The sequence below is a fragment of the Ammospiza nelsoni genome, chromosome 8 (genome assembly GCF_027579445.1).
Source record: "Ammospiza nelsoni isolate bAmmNel1 chromosome 8, bAmmNel1.pri, whole genome shotgun sequence".
In the NCBI taxonomy this organism is placed as follows: Eukaryota; Metazoa; Chordata; class Aves; order Passeriformes; family Passerellidae; genus Ammospiza; species Ammospiza nelsoni.
In genome coordinates this window covers 20,160,833-20,179,309 of record NC_080640.1, presented here as the reverse complement: position 1 = coordinate 20,179,309, position 18,477 = coordinate 20,160,833, and the positions used below count along the sequence as shown (strand labels likewise).

The 18,477-nt window shown below is 35.0% G+C and overlaps 1 protein-coding gene across 5 annotated transcripts in view; it reads left to right on the top strand.

Annotated features, from left to right (window-relative positions):
- PPP3CB (protein phosphatase 3 catalytic subunit beta) overlaps positions 1–18,477 on the top strand; it is a 46,026-nt gene that overhangs the window by 4,720 nt on the left and 22,829 nt on the right. For all 5 annotated transcript variants that reach the window (XR_009418897.1, XM_059477417.1, XM_059477414.1 and 2 more), the window contains exons 2-8: positions 6,047–6,247; positions 8,299–8,423; positions 10,432–10,543; positions 11,413–11,558; positions 16,854–16,993; positions 17,089–17,166; positions 17,266–17,360. Coding sequence is in view for 4 of the 5 variants with exons in the window: in XM_059477417.1 (XP_059333400.1) it covers positions 6,047–6,247; positions 8,299–8,423; positions 10,432–10,543; positions 11,413–11,558; positions 16,854–16,993; positions 17,089–17,166; positions 17,266–17,360 (897 nt within the window). In the remaining variant the exon portion in view is untranslated. The remainder of the gene's footprint in view (positions 1–6,046; positions 6,248–8,298; positions 8,424–10,431; positions 10,544–11,412; positions 11,559–16,853; positions 16,994–17,088; positions 17,167–17,265; positions 17,361–18,477) is intronic.

Below are 18,477 nucleotides of genomic sequence, written 5' to 3'. Positions count from 1 at the left end.
TTCATAGATGAAATTCAAGAGAAATTGTTAGAATATTTTGAAGAAGCCAGTGAGCTTGTTGATCCAGGCAAAACTAATAATCATGTTTCTTCACTGAAGTCTTTAAAGTAAGCAGAAGAGGAAATACCCTCTTCTGGATCAAAGTCAGTTAGGAGAGAAAGAATGTTAATAGGTGATAAACTCCCGTGGTGGAGGGAGGTTAACATCTGTCATGTGTGCTCTTTAAATGTGTTGACAGGTTCTTTAGAAAACGGAGTGAATGGCAAATAGTAACACTTACCCAGGACAGCCGACTTCCAGAGATGCTTCAGTAAGCTCTTGTTAGGCTGAGTGCTTGGTAAAGAAGTTGTGGGAGATGCTGTTCAGAGAAAGAGCAGACTCTACAAAGGACAGAATAATTCTTTTTTAAACGTAGGAGGCAGTGAACTTGGGAAATAAATATTAGGATCTATAGGGATGACATTACAAAAATATTAATGCAGTGGCAGTCAAGTTAAGTTCTTTTCTTAGACAGTCTGATAAGAATTCAGGGATTATTAGATGACCAATTTAGAAAAAAGAGATTTCACCATCATGCCATTATATGTATGTTGTGTTATATGTGCCTCTTGAACAACAACATGTAATTTTGTTCCATCTTTCTGGTTTTCTTTATCTAAAGATATGTTCAGAGGCAGAGAGTGGCATTTGGGCAAGGTGGAGTGACAAAGTTGACAAGTCTCTGACTTAGAAAAGGAGTGGTTGAATAGAGGATAGAGTTAGATATTTCTTGTCTTATGAATGATATTTAATGGAAAAGTTGAATAGGAAGCTACTGTAATTCTTGTCACCCTGTGAAAAGGAGAAATGCAGTACCAAACAATAGAAGATGAGAAATACCTTTTTGTGTACCATGTAATTCAGATTGTGGAATTAGTAGTAAGAAGGTGCAATGGAGGCAAAAGCTATGAAAATGTCTCTTCAGAATTTGGGCAAAATAGTGGAAAAGAGTTCTAGCAGTAGTCATAAACATGGTGGTCTGGATGAAACTTTAGAGAAAATCCATAAACCACCTTGTTTCAAAAACAGAGTATGGAGAGGGAAAGATCTATGCATCCATCATTGCATTTAAGCACTATGTAATCTTTAATATATATATTACATAGTGTGGCCATTTTAAGGGCAGGAGTATCTCTAAATACTTTGCAAAGAAATAATTGTATTTTTCCTGTGAGTAACTTGTAATAATGTCAACCAAGTTAATTGAAAAACTACACAGTATAAAAGATGAATGAATGTACCATGACATACAAGATATATCCACAGTTTCATTTGAGATTTAAAATTCGATGAAACTTTTGAGACTACAAGTACATGATAAGTGAGGATGAAATAAATAGTACCTTTAGTGCTGTTGTATGGTTTCAAGGTTTACAGGGCCATTTTTTCTTGCTTTTAAGATGCTGGTTAGCATAGCAGGAACCTTGCACTCAAAGACACTTTGGGATAGTTGTGGTAATCTGCAATAAATTGACTTGGCTGTATTTATGCTTTCTTGCTTGAGGTGAATAGGGTAACTTGTGGGTTTTGTCAGCTTTTGATTGTTGCTGTCTGATTCCAATAGATGTGGCTGTGTATTTGTGCTTATCTAGTACTTCCAAAGTTGCTGGTCCACAGACCATCTGTGATGCCTTTATGCTATTTCTTTTCAAATCTGTTCTGCCAGTGCAGAAGAATATTTGGATATATTCTGTCCTCATAGCAGTTATGGATGCTGCATCTTTTCCTTCTGTGGAGATACTGGCAGAGGTGTGAAAACTCCAGGGACAAATTGAAAGATGTAAATAGGTGTTAGGCTTTGTGATTCTTCTGAGTGACAATACACAGACAGCAATGCATTTATAAAACCAAAAGACCACAAAAGGTGGCTAAGTGACAGAAAAACCACAGACCATTTTGCTATCATGGTAATAAACCTGCTGAGAAAATGAAGGATGCTGGCCTTCCTTTTCACAGAGCACCATGCTTGTGTGCTACAAGATACACTTGGTGGAGACCGACATTATATAGACTGTTTCATGTATACCTATCACCAAAGCAACAAATTCTTTGCAAGCAGAATGTCTGTGTTTAGTAACCTTAGTAATGTGAGGTGACACAGACTTCATCGATAAAATCAAAAACATTCTTGAAACAGAAAATGCAGTCTGGGATATTGAGCAGGTTTTAACAGCCAAAATTCATGAAACATGCCATGGGCTTCTGATGATAGAGGAAGAATGGTTACTTTTCTTTCACTGTGAGGGGAAAAGAATTTTTTAAAGTTTTACAGTCATAAGAACAGAAACAATTTTGCTTGTGAAAGTAGAGTACCTTTTATGGTTGTCCCTGATGCTTTTTCTTACATTAGTCTAGGGGCTTTGATCTCATCTTGTTTCACGAGCCTGTTCCAACAGAGTGTCTCTTGATACAAGCCAGATTTACCTGAGGTTATTACAATGGGCATAGGTATCAGTGTGCTTTAAATTTACAGTATCTACATGTAAAATTTTATTAGCAGCTACTGTTGTATTTAGTTACTAGGCAGTATGAGATCTGCTTTGGGTCTGGAGGTGGCGTGTTTGTGTGAGTTGCCATATTGCACCTCTCAGCAGGGATTATTATATTGGGTAAAGTGCCACACTAATGTTGTTTTTCTCCTTTGAACTTCTTACTATGTCATGGGAATTGATCCTTCAGATTGCTGCTAATCTTTGAATCTCCACAGCATACTTTATTGTAAGGTATCCATGTACCCAGAGGCTTGTAGAAAGTCAGTGTAGAATTAAGTTTTGAGGGTTTGCTTTCTATATCTCTTACTGATACTGCAGTACAAAGGAAAGGTGATTTTTTCCCTCTTTGTTAATGCCTATTCAATTAGCAATAAAAAGCCATCAAAATATTTTCATTAACAACATGTTTTTTTCCTCGGCTCTAGTTTTTACATTGTCTGATCAGTATATTAAAATTGTATCATTTGTATGTATTTTTAAAGTGAAATTGATTAATTGCGACTAGTAAGCAATGGTTTGTTTTAGAAAGTCTGGGCTGTGGTTGTAAATCATTATGTGTTACATTTGTTATTAACATCTATACTTTCACTGATAAGATATTGCAGTGTGTATTAGATATTCATCTTTAGATACTTTTCTATTGTTTAGCTTGGCTGGGAATGGAAGAAGAGAATCCTTTAATGCCCAACACCATGTAATTTCCTTAGGGTAACTCCTCTTAATTACCGTTCTGTATCAGTCCCGAGAGCGCAGGTTGTGCACAGACTTTGAAACATGGATTATATTTGTGTCTTGGAACACATCATGCTGCAATTCTTTTTCCTTAGGCTATAGCATTCTATGACTACTTCATCAAAGCTTTAATTAAACCCATTAGTTTGCAGAAATTGTCTACATGCTTCAAAAATCCCCATCCTTAACCTATTAAAAGCAGTTGTAATATTTTTCAAAGGTATGCACTCTAAAATACAGTGTTAACTTTTGCTGGAACAAAACTCAAAGTATAAAATGGAAAGAAACAGTTTTTCTAAAATGTGTTACTTTTCATTTACTGGGTGATGCAGATCATGGCTAAAATCTTTAGCCATATTTTATTCTGCCTTCTCTGAAAATTATTTTTAAGAAATCCTTCTTGAGCAATGGGAAAATACATGTATTATGTGAAAAGGATTTTGTTAAACTCTGAGGAACTAGTTTTAAGACTTCATTTTTTCATGAGGCAAATATAACTTCAGAGATCCTTAATTACTTCTCATACCACAGTTGTGGGTTGTGGGCATTATGGATAACAAACCCCCGGATACAGAGTTTTAAATCTGAGTCTTCATAAGTATATTAATTGAAATAATTTGAGACAGATCTTGACACTGGAGTAAAAACAGCTGGGTTTTTAGCCTCCTAGAGAATATAATTCAATAGACAAACTCAGAGCTTTATTTTGTTAGTAGATACAAGAACTTTATTAAGAGAAGAAAATTTCATTTACCACGAACTTAAAACCCCTGAAGTATCTGAACTGCCATAAGGAAGAGGTCGTCTTGAATTCTGCAGCCACTGGTAGTTGTATTAAGTTAGTCATGATTTGCATTTAAGAGAATGAAGAACAGGTGGTCACCTCAGCAGATCATTCTGTGCCACACCCTGCATCTACCAAAGAAAGCTTCCAAAAAGAACAAAACAGTCATCTTCACCTTGGTAGATCTGAATAAAACTAGGATTAATGGAGCACAGCTTTTAAAAAACTGTGTCTTGGAGGTCACTGACTTTGGTTGTGGCAAGGTGTGTGAGATCTCTAATGCTTTTGAAGGAATTAAAGTAGGAGAAATCTTCTTTTGGAGTTGTCTGGTCTCTCTTGAAAAGATAAGCTCAACTTTGAATTGCTGAAGGCAATTGTGGGCCCACAAATAATGTGTTAAAAAAAGTGGGGCAAGAAAGAGCCTACATCTGATTCATGTACAGATTGATAAAAACTTCCAAATAATGTAAAAAATAACATTAAGAGAATCTGAAAGTTAGAAAGTAAGTTCAGAAAAGCAGTTAATATTAGAACTGATGCTTGCCTGGTCATAATTAAGTGCTTCTAAAAATTAGATAAATTTATTTTTTCAGAATAATTAATTTGTCTTCTCAGAGCCAGATTTATGTTTTTAAATAATTGTGTGTGGAATAGAAGTGATTGTCTTTGGATATCTTAAATAAGTTAAGTTTATTAACATTTGGACTACATGGAATTTTAGCATTTCTGAGTGAAACTTGAATTGCTGATAGGGGAGGCTGAAGGAAAGGCATAAAATTTTCCTTTCATTAATTAAATCCTTTATGTCCACAGAAAAGGGGTGAATTTCTTCTACAATATGTAGGGGCACATTTTGCCAATTTTTGCTACATAGAAACTTTAGTAAGAGGAATAGTAGACATATCTGTAGTTTATCTTCCAGAAAAAATTATTTCAGTGAATATGTATATGATTTGTGCTTCAGGTGTTTTATTTTTACTCCTCCATAAAGCAGAAGGGTAGCAATGTGTTAGTAGTAATCTAGAAATGGATTTAAAAGAAGTCAGGGAGTGTTTCAGTATCTAAGCATTGATTTTTTGAATGTAGTGCTTAACTTCAGAGAGTACAAAAATAAATATAAATACTCTATCTACAAGTGTATTCATGCCACTAGTTCTTATCTCTGAGTAGATGTATTCCTCCTATTTTTCTCCTTTAACACAGAGTATTTAAATGGTGAGAAACAGAATGGTTTTGCTTCTGTTGTAGTTAATTCTCTCAACAGGAGAATGCTTGAAGAGAGGACAGGGTCAGATTAGCTTTATTTCCTGTGACATCCTGAGTGCCATGACATTGCTTAGTGGCATTTTGAAGTGTTGTCTTTTTCCATGGCTCACATCCATATTTCACTTGTGCAGTAACTGAACTGCTGCAGATTGCCAGATGTGCTGTCTGGGCAGTTGCTGAGCCTGCTTTGGTCCCCACCCACTGCTTACTGACTCCTTTTATTTGTAGTCTTTTGAACAGTATTGGATCCTTTTCTTGCTAGCTTTGCATTTGTTTTGGTAGTTCTTTTTGTTTGTTTGAGGTTTTTTGCTGGGTTTTTTTCTCCTGAGGCTTTGATGGGATAATTTTTGATGTTGAAAGTCTGAGTAGCTATTAAATGGATAATCCTGCGTCACCAGTAGTTCATGAGTCCTTCAGGGAATGGTGGTATAATGGAGAGAGATTATTTCCCTTTGCAAAGTCAGTTTTGACCCTTCCAGATGTTGTACATATTACCATGCCTTCTAAATCTGTTTTATAGTTTCTACAACCTCCATAGTAGAGATGTTTATTTTTTTAAATACAAACACAGCACTATTCTTTCCAGATTTTAATGATGTCATAAAATTGCTTGGTGAAAAGACAAGTTTGCTGCTTGGGCTAGCAGCTATTCCATGATGGGTCCCCATTCATAGATGGACTCAATTTTTCAAATTGAGTGTCATGACTACTGTTTCTTCTTTTTAAATTTTAGCTGTCCCTTTTCCACCAACGCATCGCTTGACATCTGAAGAAGTGTTTGACACAGATGGAAGACCAAGGGTTGACATTTTGAAGAACCATTTGATAAAGGAAGGTCGAGTGGATGAAGAAATTGCACTTAGAATCATCAATGAGGGTGCTGCAATATTACGGAGGGAAAAAACTATGATAGAAGTTGAAGCTCCAATTACAGGTAATATTTCTAGGTAATTTCATACATAATTAAATTTAAAAAGCCAGATATTTTCAGTAGTAGAATTTGTCTTCAAATTGCTGAACGAAAATTTCTCTGTTAGTCCTTCTGAATTATCCCTCACAACTGCATTTGCTTAACAAATGAAGGCATTAAACCTATCAAAAAACTTGTAGGATTGGTATTAAAATTGGGGGAAAAAAAGGAAGTAGTTAAATGCTGTTGAAATATGAATTTCTATTTCCTTCAATATTATAAGTAGGAATAAAGGCATCTACCTGAACTCAGGATAATTCTGAAATCTAAATATGTGAAGTGAAGCTCATGATTGTGGTTTGGAACAGATACTGTGAACTGGGACTCTTAGTGAAAAATACACCTTTATCTTGCTCTGTAAGTGAGACTGGTGACTGCATGTAAAACCATGTTCTTGTGAGAGCAGTGGTACTGATAAAGATTGTTTTAGCATCTTTGACACAAGGGCCAGAGCCACTAGGATACAAAACTGACTTTTAGGGTTTTCTTCAGTATTTTCATAGTTGGAACAGTTCTGTTTCTGTTTGACCTGGTGAAAGGTGGAGTTGGTGTAGTTTAATACTTTTATTTATAAACAGTCTAGACTCATAGAAAGTAGCTATGTTGCATGTCTGTTATTCATGATAATGAAAGTAGATTTGCTTTTTATGTTCAAATCATATTTTCTTTAATCTGAACATGTTTTCTTCTAAATGGATTTACATAAATTAAATTAGTGTCTGCGAGCTTCTTTTAGGGCATCAGCTTGTTATTTGTTAGTATTGGGTAAATTAAAACTTTACATATTGTTGCTGACATTTTGAAAAAAATGAGTGATTGAAATGGTGGAAACTACTAAGTGGCTGACTGAGCTCGGAGTCCTTTGCAGTTCCAGATAAACTCAGAATTAAAGTTTGTTTAGCATTCTTATATTTCTGTATATACAGGTAATTGGTCTATTGGCAATTTAAAAAGGAGGGAAGTTTTTTCAGTGTTTGAGTAGAAATCTTAAGAAAAGAGACATAAAAGAGTGCACATTCTATTTAGTCTCATATTTTATAGATTGTGATGACAAATGGTCTGCTCTAAGCAGATAACAACCTTTATATAGTGGTGTGCCATATCCAGTATTTCTTTCCAAAATTAGGACAACTTTTTTCCCCAAAGATTTTACTGATAAACTCTAAAAAGTCAGGACATGCTATTTGTCAGTTGATCAGTGACTTTGTGCATCAAGGAAAGGCATAATCTCTCAAATTCCTGTTGTTACCATTGACACCTTATGCAGAAGTGAGAAGGCAGCTCCTGACTTCCATTGAACTGGGAACTCCAGTGGGAAAGAGGAGATAGGAGCAGTTGTCTCTTTCATGCATTTTTAATTACTTTTTTAAGGTTGTGAGATGACCTGTTTTGCTGTATGCTCCCTAAAGACTTCCCATCTGCTGCTATCTTTGGCACATCTGCCTTTGGTTGCTGACCACTGGCCTTGTCCCTTCTCATATTCTAAAAACACAGGAAGAATCCACTGTTGAAATAATGAACATGGTTATTTGAAGGAGAAAAGTAACTCAGCAAGAAGAAGATATGATTTTAATAAAAAAGTATGTTAGTCTGAGTCAGAAACAAAAGTACACTCCCTGTTTTTTTTCAAGTTCACATGAACTCAGCAAATTGTTGTGAAGCAGCAGGCATTTTCAAATACACATGCCAAGGAGAATTTACAAAGATACTTAAGGAGCTGGGGAAGACATTAAAGAGGTGCTGACAGCTTTCAAGACCTCAGTCTCAGTGCATTAAATGTGTTGGAAGAATACGCCCCAGTCTCCTGGACTCAGAGCTATATCGTCAGTATTGTCACGGGTAGTGAAGACAGCATCTTAATGAAAAGCAAAGGGGGAACCTACAAAAATTTCTGTTATTCCTGCTTTATACCTGTCTTTCTTCTTAATTAGAAGTACTTTGTGGATGTTAACTATAATTGGTAACTTTTCCTTTAGATTTTTTTAAATTAATTCGAACAAAATTTTTGCTTGCAGTGTGTGGTGATATTCATGGCCAGTTCTTTGATCTAATGAAGCTGTTTGAAGTGGGAGGATCACCTGCTAACACAAGATACCTCTTCCTCGGTGACTATGTAGACAGAGGTTATTTTAGTATAGAGGTAACTGAATATATTAATCTGTTCTGTCCTGATTTTTTTATAAGCACACTTTCACATAGGTTTTCAAATGCAGTTTTAGGTCTGCTTTAACATTTGAATGCTTTCTTCCTTGCTGTGCCTTCTCCTGTGATAAAGGCCTTTGACAGGAGGATGTTGACCAGTCGTTTGGACTGTCCTGTTGAAATTGCCACTTACTCATTTTTTCTCCTCTTTCTTTAGCTGGTTTTCTAAAAGTTGAATTCTGTTACATTATTATATGTATGTACTGCTGCTTGTCTGGTAATATGTTTGTTTGTTCTGGACAACAGGTGAGTCATGACTGCAAGGTCTTTCAATTATTTATATATTATTATCTGTTTATTTTTATAAAAGAAACTAATTTGATTTAGACAATCAAATGGTTTTTAATAATTATTAATATTTTTCTTTACAAAAATTCTTAGAGCAAATACAGATATTCCCTAAGGATGACCTGTGTTTCTGCCATTAATTTTTCAGTTACTTTGAATTCAAATTTTTTTTTTATTTTCAGCATGTTTCTTAATTGTGCTGCATTTTAAAGATATTCACATATTCACATCGATTAGTTTCAGAGCATGGTTTTTAAATTAAGTGTTCTTCTGTAACCAGCCTGGGAAGTGCCTCAGCTTGGGATCTCTTCCTAGATACTGAATCTAATGGAATAGCATGCCATTTGAAACAGTGTCTTGCAAGTCCCAATGTAGTTCTTTTGTTTCTGTATGAAAATGTTGCCATTCTGATAATGTGTGGGTATGTGCTGTGAAAGGCAGGCACAGTGCATTTTGGGGTTGTTGGAGATGGTAGACCAGCAGGAGATGCAGCAAGAGCAATTGCCTCAAAGTCATCTTTAAGGAAAAATTTCAGTAGATATTCCCTATTTATTAATTTGATCTTTGCTTGTTTTTGATGATTACAAATAATGTAATTGTCCTTGAAAAAGGCATTTACATATCAACTCTATATGTTAATATATGAAAATCTGGTATGAAAGTTATTCAACCACTACACTTAAAAAAATTTCTGAACAAAGATTAGTTTTACATTTTTTTACTAAGAAGATAAAAATTCAGTAATTAGTTTAACTAAACTTCACAATAAAAGTCTTTGATGTGTTTCTCAATGTTTGCAGTGGTTTTTTTTAAGTGTCCATTTGTTTTCTTTATTCCGTTTTCATGTATTCTGCTATTCTGTGCAAAATAACTTTGAGTAATGGTAGCTTCAGGGTACTGGAATTTGTTAAGAGCAATGATAATAAGAGTTTGTAGGTGACTTCAGTGAAGTCCAAAACTTGTGGGGTTTTGAGATTTCTGTGCTCAGTCAAAAATAAAAGAATTAGATCTGAAATTTTTGAACTATGTTTTGGGCATTCAGGACTGCTGGATGGTAACAGACTCTTTTTGAGGTTTTGCTGCTCTTGTTGCAGTAATAATGACAGATAGAAAATTACTATAGTTCTTTGACTTTGCTGTTTGTACACTGAGAAAGCAGTCAGCTTCCCCTGAGAGAATGATTTTCTCTGTCCATTTGTAGTTTAAAAATGATATCCAAATGAGGTATCTAACCTTAAGGGAAATTATTTTGTCAGGGGTTTTTTCCCCAGTCTCTGTTAATAAATGTCTGCTTTTCTTCTTATGCCAGTGTTTAGAATCATATATTATACCAGATTTTAGGCAGAAACACATACAGTATTTGTCTAGATGAAAATATTCTACAGTTTAATTCTGCTGAGTTTATTTGAGTATTGAATATCCAGCAAATATAATTTTTTTCCAGTATTCTGTGTGACTGTTATTAGGAAAAGTAATAAGCAATTTGCATAACTCATGTCCAGAACTGGATTCAGGAAAGTAGTGCTATTTTAAAATGGCACATTAAGCAGTACCCGCTTTTTGAAACTGTTAACACCCTTATTCAGTATTTCTCAGTAATAATTTTTAAAGTTCATATAAACTAGTGTATTTTACTGGTTATCCTGTTTTCTCAACAGTGCGTGCTGTACTTATGGGTCCTGAAAATTCTTTACCCAAGCACATTGTTTCTTTTGAGAGGCAACCATGAATGCAGACACCTAACAGAGTATTTTACCTTTAAGCAAGAATGTAAGTACTGACTAAAAATGTAAAATTAGCTACTTGCAACCTGCTGATCTATAGTCTGTCATTGTGCTTGAAAGATTAGTTAAATTAAAGCCTTGCAAACATCAGGAGGCACCACTGACTTCTGTAGAATTGCTTGCAGTTCAGTGTGGCCTTGGAGTGCAAGAAGAGAGCTAGCTGTAAATACACATTATGGAGTAAATTTTGATGTAACAATTCTGATTTTAAAGTCCTTGAGAGGAAGATAATTTTGCTGTAGTCAGGAGAGCGGAGTAACTTGCTGAGAAGTGATGTGAAGCTAACAAAAAGTCCCTACTGTGGGATAATTTTTCCATTTGGAGGATGGATTTCAGTTATACTAGTAAGATAACTCTTTGGTGATACAAGCTGCCTCTCCATTTGAAGGCTTGTATAAGTATTGATCCTGTGATAAATGGATCATTTGGACTGGTGAAACCCTCTTTGATGTAGGTAAAAATTATATAATCTATAATCAGTTCTTAGCTTTTCACTGTGAATGAGAATTCAAAAATTTCTTAGTAACATTTTATACTGAAGTATCTGTCTAATTGTATAAAAATATTAGATAATTCAGTGATTTTTTAAAAAAAAATTAAATTGATTTTAAAAACAACAATAGTTTCTTTACACTTGAGATAACAGAAGAAGTGAAAACAGCTTATAATTCTGGAAGAAAATATGTCTTAGAAACATGCTTGCTGTTTAGGTGTTTGGAAATGCTCATTTAAACCCCAAAATACTCATTGTTTCGCCTTTTTTAAGGATTCACCTTGATATATATTCTTATAACCACTAGAGTACTTCATCCATATACTATGGATTTTTAATGATTTCTATTTTCTTTCCTGCAGGTAAAATAAAGTACTCTGAAAGAGTCTATGATGCTTGTATGGAAGCTTTTGATTGTCTCCCTCTTGCTGCTCTCTTAAATCAACAGTTTCTTTGTGTTCATGGTGGACTTTCACCAGAAATTAATACACTAGATGACATTAGGAGAGTGAGTATTTTGTGTATTTGAAAATAAGTGAAAATAGAGATATTTATATGATGCTATACAAAGTCATCTTTATGAAGTTGTCAGAATATTTTCTGTTCTTGTCTCTTGTTGAAGTGTAAATCAGGGCTGAAATGTAGGCTAAGCAGTATCATAATTAAAATCTCATGGATTATCTAGTGCATTTTCCATTAGTAGACTTCATTGGGACAGCTGGGACTGTTACAAAACACACACAAAGAAGAAACCTCAAAATCCTCACATAGTTTTTTGAGACAGGTAGTATGTGTGAAGAGTTTCATATTCATTCCAAACAATACATTGTATTTCTTTCTAGGTAAGAGCTAGTGTTCTCATGGCTTCCAGGAGAAAACTTGTTGAAATTAATTGTAGTCTTAAAATTGTTTCCTATGTCTACCATCATGTTTCAGTTATTCTGAAATTTCTTTGAAAATTTTTTTACTATCTCAAATATGTGGATTTTAGTTTTGACAAAGTGAGATATTGCAGTATTTAATAGAAATTCAGATTGCTATTTAAAATGGCAAATTTGGTAGGCATTTGAGTAGCAGTTGAGGAGTACTTCTCACTGTGGTGAATGTGCTGAGTATATTAATAAGAAGAATTTAAAAGGTTTTTTAAATATTACACAATGGAAGCACTAAATCATGGTGTGCAATTTAAAGGGCAGAAGATTGTGATAACATGAGGTATCTGTTTCTAATAATGTGGTTTCTACTTGCGTGGATAGCTTGTCAGGTGGAGATTGTATCAGATGGGAATTTTCAATCAAAATGAATTTTTCCATTGCCTTCATTTTTGCATACTCCTTTTAAGCTTCTTTAAGTTAACTTAGCTGACATCTTGACTGCTGCACTTGGAACTCAAAACCATTCCTGTTATGATTAGGAACAGCTAACATGCAGATGATTTCAGCTTAAAATATGTGTGGGTGGTTCTAAGAAGGCCTTGGGATTATAGGTAAGGATGGAAGAAAAAACGTGGTTTATCCACATATGGAAGAAGGTACATGGGAACCTGTTTGGAAAAAGATCTAAATGTCAGAGAGAAAGTAAAAGCATGCTCCTAAATTGCTTTTATAGTATATAAAAGTATATATTGCAGCCTATTTTGTCTTTTTATCTTCAATTATTACATTTCTCATTTTCTTAGCATTTTCTCCTTTATTTGTGCTTTGTTTTTCTTTTTTACCTCTCCCTTTTCTCAAATTTATAGGCCATCGAGTTGAATCTCATTTTTGAATTCACTGTATTTATTCATTAGGGATTTTTTGTAATCATTGGACCATTTCAGAGCCTCAAATGTCAGTTTATTTCACTTACAGATGTTACACTACCAAGCAGAGTGATGTGAGAGGAGAAGAAAATGGCAGAAACAGAGAGGAAGTGTATTTACTCAATCAGTGGTGTAAGTGGGAAAATGTACTAAGGCACATTGCATTGTCAGAGCAAATACTGACGTGTACAGAAATCCAAATGCATTGTGCAGAGAAAGGGAAGAAAGAAAGCAAAGAGACTAAACAGTGCCATTCTCACAAAGCCTCAGCACTTCTCTCTATACAGATGGAAAGAAGCATGGTCAAGGCTTTCTGGAAAGTAATATAGAAAACATATTCTGGAAAAACATTTTGGAAAGCCACTGTCATAACAGGATTGTGATTCATTTTTCTGCTGGTCTCAGTCTTGTAGCTGATCAGGTTTCACAGTATCAAGTAAATTTAGCTAAAAGGTAGTTCTCTTGTCTTGGCCTGTACTTTCAGATGTGCTTCTATAATGTTCTAGGCTAAATTAGGCTGAAATGTTTATATGCATGTATGAAAGTCTGCATTGTATTTTTGTTCTGGTGAAAAACACATTTATAAATGTAAGGCAGTGTTAGTAGAACTGTTCCTTGGGCCTGGTATCCTGGTACCAGGAATCATCTGGTAACCTGAAAAAGGTGCTAGTCATGGATTGGCAGTGGCTTCATTAGCTGCATTAGAGCTTGGCATGCACTGATATTTTAAATGTATTTAAATTAAATGGGTGATGTGAAATGCTCACTACATCTAGGAAAAAATTGTATACTTGGGGTACAAGTGTGGTGTGTGAAGCTACTTCTGTAAGCAATCAAGACAATTGTATAATATTTCTGGCCTTCGGGTTTATTAGCAGAACTTCTTACTAAGGAGAGGTCTTAGCTGCAAGGACATAATTATCTGGCATAAAAGGGAAATCACAGCTCTATAAATAGTGCAGGAATCACCTAAGAACTAAAAAATTCTATGCCAGGTGCAGTTTCTTCTGGATGAAGTCTTTAATCAGTATTGATATGTAGGAAGGTGAATAAACTACACAATTTAAACTATTATTTTTGCTGTCATAAACTTACTTCCAGAAGAGGACTTCTTTCATACTAGGCATGACAATGAATCCTAACCAGAAAGGTTATGCTAGGTGCTTTGTGTTTCTGCCAAAATGGAAGTTTGTCAAACTTGTGGTAATCTGATTTTTATTTTCTGAACATCAATTCCATGAATGTTCTGGTTGTCTTGGTAAAGAGTGTCTCTTTCAGACGCATGTCCATCAACTTAGAGATGATGTTTAGTTGATTTCATTTACACTGCCAAGACTTCTACTGAAACAAAATGCCAGGATTTGTCATTTTTCAAACCTAGCTTTTTAGAAAGAAGGAAGTATCCAGGTAAGATTATGGGGAGTCTAAAAAAGAGAGACAATTTTTTTTCCCCTCATTTACAGCAGATGCTCACTCTTTTCTTTAGCTTTTGGTGATACTAAGACTTGATCAAATTGCCTTGAAATATATGGCACCACAAATGGGAATGTCTTTGTAATACCTTGCTTCTTTTCTGTGCCCTGCCAAAATTTCCTTTTGTTCAGTAATATGTAAGATGGCTTCCACTTTTCACTGCTCTTCACATTGTTCTGTAGGCTTTATTAGGTGAAAGTTCTCAAGAAAATTAGGACAGATTAATTAAAACTGGTGTCTGTGTGTGAAACTTCTGTGAAGGTCTTTTGCCTCAAAAGCCAAGTTGTTTTAATTTGCTGTACCTTAATCTGCCTCTCAGGTTTTGGTGCTTCTGAATTGAAACATCCATGTGGAGGTATAACGCATGTCACACTAGTCCTGACTGCATAGTACCTTGAAAATAATACAGATTTAAATGTTTTACAGTATATAGAAAATACACTACCTAGTTCAGTTTCAATACCAGGTGTATTGATTCTTATTCTGGAAAATTGTCTTTCTCATTTACCTTAATCATATTTAGAAAAATGTTATACCAGTTTGTACTGAGATTCTGTTTTGCTATAGCCAGAGCACATTCAGAAATAGTGAAATCAGTAACAGGTGTTTTGAATTTACTCGTGTCCTTTAACTTACTTGCTGGGCCAATAGTAGAGAAGCCCTTAAATTGATTATTCTGATTTGATACATGTAGTCTGGGTTGAGTAGCTTGAAGAGACATTTCCTTAAATTTTGAGCTATCCTGAGAACTGTGCCAGTTAGTAGATTTTCTAGTGAAGAAGAAACTGATTTGGTGTCTATGTAAGTAAGTATATGTACTATATGTATAGTGTGTGTAAGTATATTTATTTTTTACAAACTCACCTTACTTCAGGAAATAGCTGCATTATTGTTCCGATGCTATGAGAAATTGTTTTTGGAGAGAGGTGTGTTAATTGCAGGCAGCCAGAACTTTTTATTTATAATATCTCTATTGATTTGGCCAAAGTCGTAAGGAAAATCCCTGAAGACTAAAGAAAAATTCTTAGAAATATTTTCTAGACTTTCAGCCTTCTGTATTGCAGGAAACATCAATCAGCAAACAGTTGAAACTTCCTTGTGTGAATGCCTCTGTTAGCTTCTGGACCCATATTTATTGCTGGAGGTTTAGAAACTTGATGGTTTAATCTACAGAAATTCAGGTACTTGCAGAAGTTGATGGACTGACTTCTTCAATCTGGAAGAAATACTCCATACCAGGTTTATCATCCAGTGTGGGAAATGTTAAACCACAGGATTTTAATATTGAATAAATTCCAACAACAACTTCAGTTAATACCTGCCTTACCATTATCTGGCAGGAATTTGTAAAGATCTGGACCTCTCCACTTATGTTACAGGTGGCAGCCTCGGGAGCTCTGATTTTCCAGGGCATGAGAGAGCTTGGCACTACTGCTGGTTCCATATTTGAATGGATTCCTATGGACCGTTAGAGTCAAATTCACCAGGTGCTCACCAAACCTCCCTTCGAGCCTGTCCTGAAGAGTTAAGTGTTCTCTAGTACCATCAAAGTCATCTTCTTTGGTATGGGAAGTGGAGTGAGATAAATGCACTGTCCATCAAAGAACCGTTCCTACATTTCTTGGATAAAATCATCTTGTGAACAAACTCCAGCTACATAAAGACCAAATAAACTTTACATTGAACCTGGGATACCAACTGTCATTTCTGGGACATCAGAGATTGATTGCCTATCACTTAATTAAGCAGGGCATTTTCCTTTTACGTTAACAAATGCACTTTGCTCCTTAACTTCTGCCCCTTTTGACTGTGGTTACTAGGAAATTTGCAGGCTGCTAAAATAGGTGTTTCAAGTGAAAATCAATAAGGAAGCAGCAAGAGAGAAACCAAGAGAAAATCTGCCAAAATTCTATGGCCCATTACATCAGGGATAGAGCTGAAAAATAAAGCTTGTATGAAAAAGCCTTAGCCAGCTGGGCCTGTTGCATCTTCATTACATTGTTAAATGATCCATTATGGAGACGGGTGTTTCAGGGTGGTTTATATTTTCCTTTTGTTGGTTTGGATTTTTAGGGTCTTTTCGTAATACATATTTAGTCTCTTCTAGTTGGTGCTAATTATTCATGCTTTTCTTTTATAATTCCTGTTTTCTGTACTGTTTCTCTTTTCTAATTCCTGGTAGTATCTCCAGATTGGTAGATGTGGCATGTGCATGAAAAAGGACCGTTTTGTTCCTTGTCTGTATCTTGACCTTGTATTACACATATCCATCAGTCTGGAAGTTATCTCCCTTCTTTTTACAACTAATAAATCTTATTGCTCTTAACAGGTTTGGTTCTTTTGGCATGCCTGTGCCTTATTTCATGAGGAGGAGAGGAAAAACTATGCAGAATCTACTTCTCTTTTATATGGTTGGGATTTATTCTAAAAATGTTTGGTATTGATGGATATGTAGGTTAACAAATGTGTAAAACTTAATAATTTAATATTTAAAGAGTATTTGTGCTTCTGCCTTTTTTTTCTAAACAGTTAGATAGATTCAAAGAGCCTCCAGCTTTTGGACCAATGTGTGACTTGTTGTGGTCAGATCCTTCAGAAGATTTTGGAAATGAAAATTCACCAGAGCATTTCAGTCATAACACAGTCAGAGGATGCTCCTACTTTTATAGGTGAGAGTATGCTGTGATCTAGTTGGGTGTTTTAGTACTGACTCTTCCTGAATATTTTAGGATATCTTTTACTCATAATTGTTTTCGTTTCACAGCTATCCAGCAGTTTGTGAATTTTTGCAAAATAATAATTTGTTGTCAATCATTAGAGCACATGAAGCACAAGATGCAGGGTGAGTACTTGGTATCTTTCAAGGAAATGGTTGCAATGTAAAATAAAAATTAATTGCTTATTTGCTGTAAGATGTAATATAATTTGTTTGGTTTTACAGTTATAGGATGTACAGGAAAAGTCAAACTACAGGGTTCCCATCTTTAATAACAATTTTTTCAGCACCTAATTACCTGGATGTCTACAATAATAAAGGTAAGAACTTGTTATTAGTAATTGTATGTTATAATAAAATAAAATTATCTAAGTAGATAATCTAATATCAACTGCTTTTTGCCAATTAAGAAACTAAAGGACAAAAAAAAAATCTATTAATGAAAGTTATAAAGAAGAGCCAAAAATGACAACCTCCTGTAAGAGGAGTACCTTGAAGCATAAGTGTGGTCAGAGGTTTCCTTTGTGAAAGTTGTTGCTATTTAGTACTTGTGATTAAATCTGCTGGTGTTACCCAGTCAGGCAAGGTTTCCCTGTGCTATGAGTATTCACTCCTCTCATTGTCTTTAGTGGGCAAGGAAGGTGGCTTGCATTGTGGATTGTGGCATCTGAGCATCTTAATTGTGATTGTAATTCCCATAATGGCCATATATGGGAAATCAAAGAAGAGCAAGTAGTGATCAAAATTCTGATCACCATTGAAAATATTAAGATGGAAGTATAGAACAAGAAATCCATTTTTGTCCATCCTCTGCTAAGATGGAGTTGAACAGGAGAAGTGTGTTTAGTAGTGTGGAGAAAGATTTGCAGGTCAGAATTACAGAGAAGAGCTTAGCTGTGAATTAGTGTTGTTCATCGATGAGAATAAAGTTCAACAACAGAATTTAAAAATAAAGCCTGCTGAAATTCAAGTATGATATTAAAGTAAGGCATTTCAAGTATGCGATGAATGAATGATCTCCAAATGTTCCAATAGTGTTCCTTTGAAACCAACACCTTTTTTCTATTAAATACATTGCATTTTCTTCCACCCACCTATAAAGAACCACCCCCAGCCCATACCACTTCTGTAGAGTGCATAACTGTACACAGGAAAAGATGAGCTGTTGTTACTTTCACTGATTGCAAAGTAAAGGGGAAGTAAAAATATCTTCAACTGGCTTTTTAAGTTTTTTCACTATCTCTATGGATACTGTATTCATAGAACCCTTTTTCACTTGAGCTATTCCCAGTCTGATGCAAGTGTAAGTATAGAAAAATGTGGTCAACTACTTGCTTAGCTTTAGAATGCTTCTGGTTTTCTGTCTTTTTTCTTTATGCTTTCTCTTTTCCCTCATCTTCAAGATGTCTGTGGTTTTACTCTAGTCTTATAGCATGG